Source organism: Pinus tabuliformis, chromosome 5_2 (assembly GCF_031772625.1).
Source record: "Pinus tabuliformis cultivar Carrire ecotype Pingquan chromosome 5_2, CPIR1, whole genome shotgun sequence".
NCBI lineage: Eukaryota > Viridiplantae > Streptophyta > Pinopsida > Pinales > Pinaceae > Pinus > Pinus tabuliformis.
In genome coordinates, this window is record NC_142306.1 from 947,648,924 (window position 1) to 947,663,026 (window position 14,103).

Below are 14,103 nucleotides of genomic sequence, written 5' to 3' on the forward strand. Positions count from 1 at the left end.
CAGCCTCTTCGAGGAGGCAACCTCCTTTACATTACATAAATGAACAATTCTTGGATGATACAAATGAAAAGACCTCCTTTCTATATATAGGAGTCTAAGGGGTCATAACATAATCAGAGCTGACATAACAATAATAATGTAAGGGCATAATAATAACAATAGTGGGCTTCTATGGGGCACAATAGTAACAATATGGGCACTACATGGGTACATCAATATAATAAGTGGGTTATACTAATAACAATAAGGGGTTACACTAGTATTATAGGGGCCTAACATGCCCCTCTCCTTCAAAAAGCGTTGTCCTCAATGCTTGAGTAGTTCTTGATGTTTCTGTATAAAATTCTTTTCCTCCATGTGGAATATTTAGCGGGTAAGTTCTTCCACTTGATGAGATACTCTGAAATTGATCGATTTCGTAGCTGTCGGGTTCTTGTTTCTATGAATTCTTCAGGTTCCAATATGATTTTTCCTTCCTCTTCAATTTCTGGAAATATTGTTTGAATTGGGATCTCACTACAACAAAACCAGCGATTTGCGCCAGATTTAGCGCCAGATTTTAGTGCATTTTTTTTGTAATTGTGATGAGCAACCTGGCGCTAAATCTGGCTCTATTGTACAATTTTTAAAGCGTCCTTTTTTGCACCTGATTTTGCATCCTTTTTCACGCTAGATTTTGCATCATTTTTTACACCAAACTATGCATCATTTTTTGCGTCAAATTTTGAACCAAGATTTGCATCTTATTTTATGACAGGTTTTGCTTCTAGTTTTGTGTCATTTTTTGCATCTATTTTTCATTCTCTTTTGCTTCCTATTTTGTGTCATTCTTTGCTTCCATTTTTGCACCATCATTTGCATCAAGTTTACACTGTATTTTGAATCCAATTTAACGTCTTTTTATGCATCCATTTTGTGTCAGTTTTTGCATCTAGTCTTACGCCAGGTTTTGTATCTAGTCTTACACTAGTTTTTGCTTCTATTTTTGCACCAGCTTTGGTGCCTATCTTTGCACCATGTGTTGAATTTGATTTAGCACCAAATTTTGCATCCATTTTTGTGCCCATTTTTGCATCTTTTTTTGGACCATTTTTTACATCCACATTTACGTTTGATTTGTCTCCATTTTTCCCATCTCATTTTGCACCATATTTTGCGTCATTTGTTTCATCCAATTTTGCATCATTTTTAACACCATCTCTTGCATCTAATGTTACATCATTTTGAGCATCCAAATTTGCATTTATATTTGCATCTTATGTTGAGTCATGTGTTGTGTCCACCTTTGCATCTTATTTTGTGTCTAATGGTACATTCAATTTAGAGCCATTTTTTACGTCTAGTTTTGTATTTGTTTTTGCACCAAGTTTTGCATCCAATTTTAAGCTATTTTATGCCCTTTTTTGCACCATTTTTTTGTGTCTACTTGTGTCCAATGTTGCACCATTATTTACACCGACTTTTTCATCCAATTTTGCATTTTTTTGGTGTCTAGTTTTACATCGTTTTCACCATCCAAATTTGCATCTTTTTTTGCCTCATTTTGTGTCCACATTTTCATATAATTTTGTGTCTGAGTTCGAGCCTAAATTTGCATGTGATTAGGAATCATTTTTTACATCCAATATGGCATCCTTGGTTTCACCTTTTTTCAGCCCCATTTTGCATCTTGTTTTATGTCTTTTCTTACATCTTTTTTTTTTCCTTTTTTGCACCCAAGTTTGCATCCCAAATTTACACCATTATTTGCATCATCATTTGGCATATTAATTTGTAACGTTTTTTGCTTCTTTTTAACGCTCAACTTTGCATCTTATTTTACATCTAGTTGTTGTCTTTTTTTGCATCTAATTTGGTGCCCATTTATGTGTCCTTGTTTTTGCCCAATTTGATATCCTTTTGTATGCCATGTTTTGTTCCCTTCATTGTGTCAACTATTGCACAATTTTTCACTTCTAATTTAAAACACTTTGTATGTCAATTGTTTGCATTTTGTATTAATTCCTAGTTTAACATCCAATTTTACTTTCAATTTTGCATCCATGGTTACATCCGCATTTGACTTCTTATATAGAGTATATTTTTCTTTACATATATGACCCCATTTATAGATTCATAGTGAAATATATGATAGTTTCTAAATATCATTAAAGCAGACATCACAATTCAAAATCATTTGTAAAGAAATTTAAGAGAAATTGACAACATCCATCCAAAAAAATAACAATGTGTCATTAACAATTTTCAAAACATGTATAAAATAGCAACATAATACTAATAAAATCAGTATTATTTTTAATCAAAACAAGTAAAATTCAAATATGATTAACAAATCAAAATATTTCATGAATATCGTTATTCTACGATAAATTAACAACATACATAAATCAAACTCATCGTATGATTACAAAATCAAAATGTCTCATTGATATAGGGTAAATTCACAACACCCATCTAAACATAACAATGTCATTCTACACAATAATTTCTTCATAAAAAACAATGCATGTGCATGCCTAGCTACCACCACCAAGATCATCCTCATGATCATCTTGACCATCCTCATTACTCTGATCCACATCATCACCAACACCGCAACTATCATCATCATCTCCTCCTTCACCACCATCATCCTCATCCTCATCATCTCCTGATATATGTTGAACATAATTTGGATCATCGTCTTGGCAATCATTACCTATAGCATTCTGACAAAAAAAATCAATATTACATGTTAGTATTAATTACATAACACAACGCATGTTTTTGTTATACAATGTTAACCATAAAATGAGGTAAGTTATACTAGCATTTGCGCCAGATGTTGCAAAGGAAACGCCGTAAGGCATAAATTGAAAAATACAAATACAACAAAAGAATACTTTGATAAAGAATAAAAATATATTGAATGCTCAAATCAATGCCCCATTAACTGGAAGCATTTAGTAGACATATCTATCAACATTAGGATTATACACAATGATCAAGAAATTTTCCATATACAAACAACAACTTCCACAACAACCTTTTGTCACATCCACATTTTAAGAAATGCCTTGGAACGTGATCAGAATCTTCCATATTGCCTTTTTCATTATGCAGATAAATCTTCCATATTGCTATTTTCATCATGAATATTGTTAGTTCATTGTTGTAAAGTGTTAGTGTGTTAAATTCAATACTATAAGTTCGACAAGTGAAAAACATTCCTCAATTAGCATAATATACATTTTTCTCTCACTGTGTATTTTTCAATCAAAGAGCACAAGTAACATATTAACATGTATTTTCCCTTCATTATTTTCATCATAGAGCCAAGAAATCTACGCCTTATCTATAAAGTAACAAAAACATTTTGAAATAAGTTTAATATTTCAAGTCAGTGTCTAACCTATAAAGTAACAAAAACTTTTTGAAATAAATTTAATATTTTAAGCAATTGACTAACCTACTTTAATAATTGAAAAATTCTCAAAGATGAATTATACTCCATAATAAGAGAGCCAACATTGGAGCCCATACTTTCACTAAAACCAAAAGAAACACAACCACTTGTTAAGAAGAAATTCAAGTAATAATAATAAAACAAAAATAATAAACATTAAAGTATAAAATGGTATTTCCAACGCACAAGTATAAATATACATGCTCTATGTCCATTGTTAGATTAAATGGGTGTGGAGAAAATTAGTAGAGAACCCAAAATTGTATTTCTAATTAGGATGGGTGGAGAAATGCTTTAAATGCGGGTTGTTGTCATTCTAATGAAACCCTTTGCAAAGGGGATGTTAAGATTCTGAGAGAAAAGCTAGGCTTGGTAGAGAACACCTTCCTTGTTAAACATTCCCCTACTGTAACCAAAAGGAAAGGGCAAGAGAAACAATAATTAGGTTTTTGTTCACAAGTTCTACAAAATATATAGGTGTTATTGATGTTTGAGTGAATAATGGGAGAGATTATTTATGAAATTGTGATAAGGCGCACCTAGTTTTGTCAGAAAGAGGCATATTAATGACAAGTACATCACATTTAGGTAGCATTTCGTCAAGATTTGTCTCCAATGTTGCTCCAGTTTCCTTTTCCAATTCGGGTCCAATAGAAAGACGGTCGTGGTAAAGAAGCTTACAATTGAAGGGTTGTACAAAGGAACGCAATTCAATTCAACATCATGTAATGTTTATTATTATTAGATTGAAATTTTGAAACAAACAGCATGCATGCGTAAGAATTATGGAGCACTGATTTTTGAAAAGAAGTTTGCAACATCATGAAGTAGTACTAGATCCTAAGAATGAATACCTTCAAACGCTTAAGTAGTTCTTTGCCAATACGCCCTGCACCAATAGAACCAATAGTTTTCCCTTCTAGATCATATGACCTGTAAGAAATTGCTGCCACTTTCCAATCACCCTCAACAATTTGCTTATATCCAGGCACAAAGTTTCGCATCAATATGAGAATGCGCATTAGCTCATCTTCTGCCACGGACACCACATTACTTTCGCTGATCTTCAACCAATGATGATACAAACAAATCAATGGAATTAAAAAATATATCCAATATAAATAAAATGCGTTTTTTTAAAAGTAACTCCTAAAGTGAGAAAAATAAAGTTAAAAAATATAACAATGACAATTGTGTAGTTAAAGTGTAACCAAAACAAAAATATATATACAACAATAGAATAAATAAAATGCGTTGTTTTAAAAGTAACTCCTAAAGTGAGAAAAAATAAAGTTAAAAAAAATATAACAATGACAATTGTGTAGTTTAAGTGTAACCAAAACAAAAATATATATATATATATCAATAGAATAAACCTATCAAGTGTGGATCAAGCAGTTTGTGTCGGATTTAGCCCATAAAATGTCATTTTCAAATTTAACAATAGAATAAACCTATCTAGTGTGGATCAAGTAGTTTGTGTTGGATTTAACTCATGAAATGTCATGTTCAAATTTAATGGAGAGGGGTCGATTTAATGGAGAGGGGTTGAGAGTGGGAGCCACTTGTGAAGGGTAAAAATTATTCCGTAAGGCACTTAGTGAGACAGAGCCTTGCACAAACCTATTGACAACATCCTACAATTAGACAAATCATTCTTCCATCAACCATTGGAGCTGATCTCAACCTAAACGTAGGTCACCACGGTTAAAGAGAGGACATCATAACGAAACAACGAATTAAACATGGAACCGTCATTTCTAAAGGAAACAATGGTACCTAAAGCTATTCGAAACGTTCGAAGGAAGGAGCAAAATGTCATTTATAAGAAAATAGTAAACTTCATCCACAACAACGCTACTTAGGGTGGAAATTTTTGGGAAAACCACCACAAGAAAGGAACAAAAAATGGGAAGGCTAGAAATGCAATTATCTTTGCCCTTGAAATGTCTGCTAAAAGGAGAGGAGAGTTCGAAGGAAATTAAAGAACTCAAAAGGCAGTCCTTGGAGTCATCATTGCCCGATTTGAGAGAGCTTCCATTTTTTGAAAGAGTTGTTTTACTTGCACCTCCCCTCTCCATTTTGTTAAAGAGTTGTTTCACTTGTTATGATATATATGAATGTTACAGTGTGCAGGAGTATGATTCAATTCCATACGAAAATACAAAACATCTGATAGGATTTCCTTATACCTCATAGGCAAACAACCATTGTCCCTTCTATAGATGAGCAGAATAAGTGCTTGGTTCTCTACACTAAATAAAGACAAAGTATAGTACTTATTGCTGACAAAATAGGATTTAAATCGCGGTTCAATTGCTTGACATTCAGCTGGTCACAGAATTGTAGAGTGCATATCATAAGTGATGTTGCGAGCCTCATTGCTCAAAGTCTAAGGGTCTTGCGAGCCATAATCACAGCCATGTATGGCATATCTTGTGATTATGGCATTTTATGAGGTCAATTCTTGTGAAGACATTTCAGTTTATAATAAATTTTGAACCTCAACAGAGTTTTGGCAAGACCTGGCTGAGCTAGGACATCAACAACACAGCTGATATGAATGACATAATCTAGCCTCAAGAGGGAGCCTCTTTTGTTTCATCACTCTAACAATCTATGAAGTGGTGGAAAGCATAACAACTTCCCCTTGAATATGACACCTAAACTGAGTACAAATCCTAAATGATGCAACCCTTGGTGCATGTCTCTCAAAGTATCGATATTTCAAATGTTGAAAGCTCTTGTGCCCATTTGATATGCATTCGATTGCAGTTCCCCTGAAGAAAGAATCTTATAAAGGTGAGGCCATGGCCAATATGTTAGCCATATCCATTGGAGTTGCCATTGCTTGACAACTTTAGTGTGATCAGTCCCACCATGATTCACATGGGCTTCTACTCAACACTGGCTGTTGCTATTGTAAGAGTCTTCAAGCTCGTTGAACCCATAGTATTGATAAGTGTATTCTTTGGGTCTCTGGTTTTCAAATTCTGCCTATGTTTTCCTCTCAGTATCATTATTTCAAATGCTGAAAGCTCTAATTCCCATTGCTGTGTATTTGATTGTGGTTTCCCTGAAGAAAGAAGCTTATAAAGGTGAGCCCGAGGCCAATATGTTGGCCATATCCATTGGAGTTACTATTTCAGCTTATGGGGAGGCCAAGATGAATGCATGGGAGGTGATTCTCCAGTTAAGTGCAGTTGCATGTGAGACTACCCAATTGGTTCTCATACAAATTCCACGAACATCAAAAGGGATTAAGTTGAATCCCATCACATCTTTGTTGCTCCTTGTTGCCTTGTTTTTCTCAGCACCCCCTGGGCCTTAGTAGAATACCCATTTCTGATAATCAGGGTCTCTTCCTTTGATTTGGATTACATGACATTTCTGCTTGTGCCTTGGCTCTTAATCTTGCAGTGTTTTTTCTGATAGGAAAGACTTCAGCCTTGACTATGAATGTTGCTGGTCTTGTCAAGGACTGGCTGCTCATAACATAATCTTTGTCTGTAATAAATGAAAAGGTTACAGTCATAAACTTGAGTGGGTGTGGACTGGCTTTTCTGGCTGTCTGTTACTATAATCATTTGAAACTTCAAGCTCTCAAGTCCAATGACAACCAACCAAAGTACCTCAGCAGTGCAGCTGATGCCAATGATGAAGGAGAAGGTTTGATAATGACGAGTGGGAGATCCTCAATCAGAGATTCAGAACCAGTAGAGAAAAATCAAACTCAAGCTTCATGATTAGGTATTTAGATCATTAATATTGTCTTGTGCTAGAGATTACTGTTCTTGGATTGGCTCCTCTATGCCCAGATCTATTTGCAGGGAACAGGCCAGTCATTCACAGTGAAGAAGATAATGACAAGATTAGTGTATAATGATGGACAGGATGGTGCCATGGTGCCAACCTAAATTTCAAGTAAGGAGACATCTGTTCATCAATTTGTCAAGAAGCATGGCCTACAATTCAATTGCTCTAAGCCTATCACTTCTTCCACCTGTCAAATAAATTGTTTCATGTTTGTTTAGTTGACTATGGTTCTAATAAATATACTATTGTTTGATGTAAAAAGACAAAACAAAACAAAAAATATGGAAAGTTGTGACCCCATTTTCTAACTACAAATTGAAATCGGATTACCATAGTGACCACCTCTGCTTATTGGAATCAAAAAGGGGGTGGGTTATGCACAATCCTCCGTATCATTTGCTATTACCAGAGATAATTAAAGCCACCCTAAACTCAAGTCTTAACTATGCTGATAAGTGAATAAGTGCTTGGTTCTCTACACTAAATAAAGACAAAGTATAGTACTTATTGCTGACAAAATAGGATTTAAATCGCGGTTCAATTGCTTGACATTCAGCTGGTCACAGAATTGTAGAGTGCATAAAGTTATAATTCCAACAGATACCTACCAAATTTTAGGCAAAATTAACTGGAAAATATACCCAAAAAAAAAACTAAAATGTAAAACAATTAAACTATGCTTATGTTTGGACATGAAGCTATATAACAGCTACATGTACCCTAGTGGATATATACATGATTTGGACTTTTATTGTTTGGTCAGCAAAAAGAATTTCTTCAGGGGACGTCTTCCTGACTCTGCCATTTTGTCATATCTTCTTTTAATAATAATATTTCAACAGTTTTCTATAATAATCTTATTATCTTATTTATATTTCTACAATGTGTTTTTTTGTTATTCTTTCTTTATTTTGGAAGTTTCTCAGCACAGTCATTACTCCCATGACGCAGTAGAACACATAATTACTATCACTCAAGCAGATGAACCATAAAGCTTTCAACAATGACTGTGCAAATACCAAGAACATTTGACAGTATTCCATTCCATACATTAATTGGATAACTTGTACATGACAAGAAAACCCATGTACATACTACAAATTAATGTATAACTTGTACATTACAAGAAAACCCATGTAGATGACTTGTCAAGCCAAAAAAGCAGCTAGGTTTAAAGCCAATAGGTTCACTAAAATGAAAATTTCCAAACTCATGGACTTTGCAGAGGTATCTTCGAGAAACATAAACACAATACCCTTCTCTGTAGCTACTACGCCAACAAGAGAAAGTTGAAACGTTTCCCAAAGGTCACAAGCAGTTATGTCAGATAAGAATAGAAAACTCACAGGTAAAGAAGAGTTTAAAGGCTATAAAAAGATGGAGACAACTCCGTACGTTATATGTCCATCGTAATGCTCTTTCAAGCTAGAATAGGCTCCAGGTCTGTTAGTAAAAGGCAAGAGACCAGCTAAAGGCAACAGGGGCTGATGGAAGCTTTCATTGGTTCTCTAGGCAAATCCATCAATGATATAAGTGTGAGGCATAGGAACCAGTAGACAATTGTAAAAATAAAAATCACAATCATAGCACTGTACCTAAGTCAAAGGTATAGTTGTAAGTTACTGTACACTGTTTTCCAAAAATAAACTAAAAATTTCAAGAAACTATTCATATCCTGATTAAAAGAAATGGCAAGCTACAATTTCTCATTTAGAAAAACATTCCAAAAATGTATCAATTAATGACTAAGGATACAAAAAAAATGTTCCAAAAGTTGTTAGGAAAGCTTTCTTGGGATTTGGCTTGTCTGGAGCAGGAAACATGGGCTGCATATATCTTTTTTTGTAACTGCCTAATGTAAGACATTTTGAAAGGGGATTCAAGATGCTTCATCAAGGGGCTTGAAATTTTTCATGTATGGCCATTTTGAACGGGAGATTCAAGCTCGAGGGGCTTCTAAACATCATGGTGGGCCTCTTCATATTTGCAGTCAATCTCCATTGTTCATTTCATGAAGCTTCAAGTGCCTAGAAATTCAAACCTATGTTATCACTGTAATTGGTTCTTACTGTTTTCGGATCAAAGGCACGAGTCTCTTTGTTTGTGGAATTTGATACATCTTCGGATCTTCCTCTAAATCAACGGCCTCATATAAAATATCTGGGCTTCCAATAGATTCTGATATCGGGTAGTGATCGTTAAAACTGTGGGCTGGGATTTCTCCATTAAAACACATTGAAGATGCATCAGAAATTCCAACCCGAGGTGAAGGTCTAATAGAAGACCTAGGAACTGTGGAAGAAGCCAAAAAAGAAACACGGCAACTAAATTGCTATGTTACAGATTACCTCAATATAAATGAGGATCTTCTAACACTTGCCCAGCGGAAAGAGGAGGAGGTAATTTTGAAGCTTAAGAGTTTTATTTTGAAGGATTATTTTTATTAGCATCAATGGTAGAATACATCATGTATTAAGCCCTTTTATACACGTTGCAGATGAGCTCTTTAGCTGAAAGAGTGGAAGGCTTGCAGATGGTACTTTCCAAGAATACAGAGGATAATATCATTATGGGTGGAACATTGAGAGCTCTTAGAGTCGAAATGGCTGATCTCAGACAGCAACATCTGATACTTAGGCAGCATTATGATGTTACTCAAATGAAGCTTAGGAATAGTGAATAGTAAACCATGGGCTTGCTTCAAGGCAATATGAAAGTACTGGTAGGGTGAAATAGGATGAAGCTCTAGAAGCCTGGAATCTAATTCAACAAACACAGAATCTCGCAGGGCATTATTTGTTCTTGATGCACTATTTGCTAGAGAACATTTGGTGCACATGATCCACAAAATCCCACAACCCTGATGCAGAAACTCTGCAGGGATGCAGGATTGACAACCTTAATGATAATCTGTTAAACTAGAATAAAAGAAAATTTTATAAGCACAAGGCACTTGTATCGTTCTCTTGCTTAAGAGAGAATCTGGTTCAAGATCATTTTCCTCCTTTTAACAAGTGCTCAATAGATTTCCTAGAATCAGAGGTCTGAAAAGAAAAAAACCAAGAGAAGAAATAGACGAGGCCCCAAAGCTAGTAATACCACTGGGATTCTGTAGAAGTTCAAAATGCAAACATGCAAATTAAATATAGGGTCTGTCAATGGTGTGAAAAAAAAACCAAAAAGAAAAACCATCTCCACGAGGTCTTAGATTATATGAAAGTCATCAAGATATAGAACTCATTCTCAAAGCAGAATGTGATTATGAAATTCATCTCTTTTCTTCCCCTTGAGCTTGTAACCAGTCGGCACTGTCCTGGTAGTGGTTCCCCTGAAATGAACACAAGGTGGATAAAACACTGGTCTAAGAAAACATGGATATTATACTAGGAAGTAAAGAAGATGGTATAGTAGCAGTTCTTTGTCAATGGAATGTACAGTTTAGCAACAGGTTATTTGGTACATAAAAGGCCTCTGTGTACCATTATCTCCTGCAGTCTTTTTTTCCCAATTGTATCCAACTTCGGGTCATCATGGTTTACGAACAAATTATAGATAAAGGAAAAGAAAGAAGAGAATATCTAAGAACAAAGAACATGGGAATGCATGCTACAAAACACTATTTTCATGAATTATGTAATTTCCCAAAAATGCCACGAAAGATAGGCAGCTCGTTCCATCACAGAATGTCAAGTTAGATTTATTTAAACCATAATAATGTAAAGATTTGAGCGTTTAGAACTTTTAGTCAATATGATGCATCATTTACTACAATCTTCCATCGTACTGAATACTGAGATGGAGATTGCAAAACGTGAAGAGTCGATGGGAAAGTTAACCCGAAAGTTAACAGCCATTGTTGCAAACCAAGATTTGCTTTTTGCAGAAACTGAACACCTGCAAGTGCATAGACAATTGCAAAATGCCAACTACAAAAAGGTTGAAACTGAGGCTGAATTGATACATTCCAAAAATCTGATGAATGATTTGAAAGGGAAAATATGTCATATGCATGATGAAATGTGCAGACTAAGGGCCGAAAAGAGTGATATGATCAAGCAGAATATATTGCTTAAGCAAGCAGCAGAAGCTAAAGACCAGGTTATTCTAAACATCCGGAATGAGGCAACTGACTTGTGGCACAGAGTACAGGTTTTAGAAGATGAAGTCATGGAGAAAGAAGGTCAAATTTCTATATTAAAGGGATCATTCTCTGAAGAGTATTGGTATTAACAAAGCATAAGAGCATGGATTCACCATCAGATTGGCCTTTTCTGTCAGGATGTTAGTAGGAAGAGAAGGAGATACTTGTTTTTGACCGCTTGGCAATGCAAGTTTCAGGTTCAAGCACCCCTCTTGATCCATATGGAACTGAACAGAGAACTGCTCATCCTCTGCAGATTGATTTATAGTCATAGTACAGTGCTTGAGGACATTACATTACAACATCTCTACCACACTGAGCTTGCAAAAACAGTCTAACGATTACAGAGCCCTACAAGATATCCACTCGTGTCAAAAAGGATTTAAGCTTGTTTGCAGATATTTTTGAGCTTTCAACTGTTTAAGTTTTGGTGGCAATGAACTCGTTGAATTGAACTGAACCTTTCAGACTGCCCAAAAAGAAGTCACGTGAACATCAAAATTCTCAGTTAAACTGCCCTAAAAAACAACAAAAATGTCACATGGACATCAATAACATTCTCAGCGGAACAATTGTGTAGAGATCTATCTCGTATTATGATGCTGATCTGGGGAAACTCAGGTGTCAAAGGAAAGCGCTTGTAAGGGAGAAAAGAGATACCAGTCATTCAGGGAATTGACAGCATCGGAGAATATAACTCAATGCTTACAGAAAACCCATTCTCACTATGCCTTGAAAGGTTTGCAATGGCCTCTAATGCATAGTCACTGCTATAAGTTTGGCTGCCAGCACATGATGATACTCTCCTAAGTGTAACTGCTACTATTTCCCACCAAGTGTCTAAGTGCACTCTCCTAATCACTCCCTAGAATGATTGTTAGAATGATTGTTTAGCAGTTTAGTGAACAGGAAAAGGCCATTAGGGAAACTGGTGGATTGAATTTTCATTAAAGCCATCAAACAACTAAGTTACTAACAACTGGATCAATTGAGTGTAAAATATGGTTTCGTCTTAACCTCTGATATCAAAAACTTTGAGATCTGGTCAATAAATTTGTGATTAATGTGGATATATGCAACACTAAAACGATATTCCCTCCACTCAAATACGAAACCAAGGGGAAGCGCGAAGAAACAGACCAATAATCAAAGAAGAATGCAATACCCCAATTATCGCAAAAACATTTGACTGTCACATCAATTATAGAACGCTAACAAACTTATGCAAACGAGGGAACTGGTTGCCACTAAATTATATTTGAGCTGAGGTATATATACATCAAGTACACACCAAATTGCCTTATCGGCCTCGGACAAAATAAAAGGGCAGGTTGCACACGGCTATTAGTAGCAGCAACTAAGGCTGGTTTAGTTTTCGGCTCTCAAAGAGCCCAATACTCAAGGTAATGACCTAAGTGGGCGTTGAATATTTCAATCCATCTTTTCTACTGCTTCCCCACCACCGTTCCTGACAACAGTTGCCGCGATGTTTCATAATTACTTAGTACTCAAAAGAAATATGAAAGTTTACAGGAGAGGCATATCACAGTATAAATGAAACAGTCTAGGTCGGTGGCAGTCGGAGTTGGCTTGTGAGAGTTTTGGGTAATTTTGAAAGCATAGATGCTCCTCTAATTGCTCAACTCTGCTTCTATATTAGTACAGATCCCGGATAACAGAACTTTTGCAGAGCTCGTTCAAGGAAGACCTTTAAAAACCAGCAAGTTCAAGTAAGAAATCCAAAAATTCAGTGCAGCTCATGAGGCATACGTCAATTGAGTTATCTCGGGCAGTAGAGTGGAATGGCATTTGTCAATTGAGTTATCTCGGGTAGTACTGCTTACAACAGGAGAATGACAAGACCGTATAGCAGAGAGTTCAAAATCCGCATACATGATACAAACAAGGATTAGAAGAGTCTAAGAACAGTGCTCACTGTCTACAGAGCCAAGACGAATGCAGAAGAGTTCTTCCTTCAGTTCCCCATCTGAGAAATCAGTTGCATGCCAGACCCAAGTTTTATCACTACCTGCGTGCTCCTGAAGTGACATTGGGGAATGAACTGCAAGGCAAAAAGTTGAAATATTTCCAGAAAGTTGAAATATGGCAAATTTTTCCAATCAAGAACTCTAAATAATTTCATTAGGACAAGGCGTAGAGGATTCATGACGGCGACAAGAAAATAATGGCGCTTTGCAATTTTAGCACTCTCTGAGCAGAAAAATACCTTTTCTGAAATCGTTTTGACCACGAAGAAACGCAGATGAATGGTTGGAAGTCGTGCAGAGAGAGATCTGGTGGCTCGTGGATCGATTCTGGGGCAATGTTTATGCGATTGCAAACCATGATTGTTCATATGCGAGCTACTGAGCTCGTTGAGAGGGATACGCGCAATGGCGCCAAACTACCAAGAGGATTTGAATTTAAAGGCGGGATAGAATATCTACCGTCCGATCATGTCATCGACAGCCATATATTTGTGTTTCAGAAGAATTTGAAATATTATACATTTTATAGAATGTGAAATATTATACATTCTATTATTTAAGTTGAATAATAGTTTTACTTTGGAAAAATAATTGGGCACATCAAATTTTTATTGATGCGAGGGACATAGAACTCCGAAACAATAATGCACCCTTCTCTTACTCCAAAACAATAATGCACCTTTCTCTAGCTGATGTGTCAATGCTTTCTTTGA

At 35.7% G+C, this 14,103-nt stretch overlaps 1 protein-coding gene across 2 annotated transcripts; it reads right to left on the reverse strand.

Moving 5' to 3' along the window:
- Window positions 1–2,346: 2,346 nt before the first annotated feature.
- LOC149162394 (formate dehydrogenase 1, mitochondrial-like) lies at window positions 2,347–13,811 on the reverse strand. 2 transcript variants are annotated; one of them, XM_089435692.1, is made up of 3 exons: window positions 13,630–13,811; window positions 4,300–4,504; window positions 2,347–2,708 (listed from the first exon to the last, which is right to left on the reverse strand). In XM_089435692.1, exons 1-3 carry the CDS (start codon window positions 13,746–13,748, stop codon window positions 2,517–2,519), a joined length of 516 nt encoding a protein of 171 aa, XP_089291818.1. In that variant the 5' UTR covers window positions 13,749–13,811; the 3' UTR covers window positions 2,347–2,516. The 2 variants fall into 2 exon arrangements, with proteins under 2 accessions (XP_089291818.1, XP_089291817.1); XM_089435691.1 differs by having other exon boundaries at window positions 4,300–4,509; window positions 13,630–13,810.
- Between the last annotated feature and the right edge of the window lie 292 nt (window positions 13,812–14,103).

Excerpts from the sequence above, each read along its gene's own strand:
- LOC149162394 (XM_089435691.1), bottom strand. The coding sequence starts at position 13,758 with ATGAACAATCATGGTTTGCAATCGCATAAACATTGCCCCAGAATCGAT. Across the intron at positions 4,510-13,629 it reads TCAAAACGATTTCAGAAAAG|ATCAGCGAAAGTAATGTGGT; the intron begins GTATTTTTCTGC and ends CATTGGTTGAAG. Across the intron at positions 2,709-4,299 it reads AACTACTTAAGCGTTTGAAG|AATGCTATAGGTAATGATTG; the intron begins GTATTCATTCTT and ends TTTTTTTGTCAG.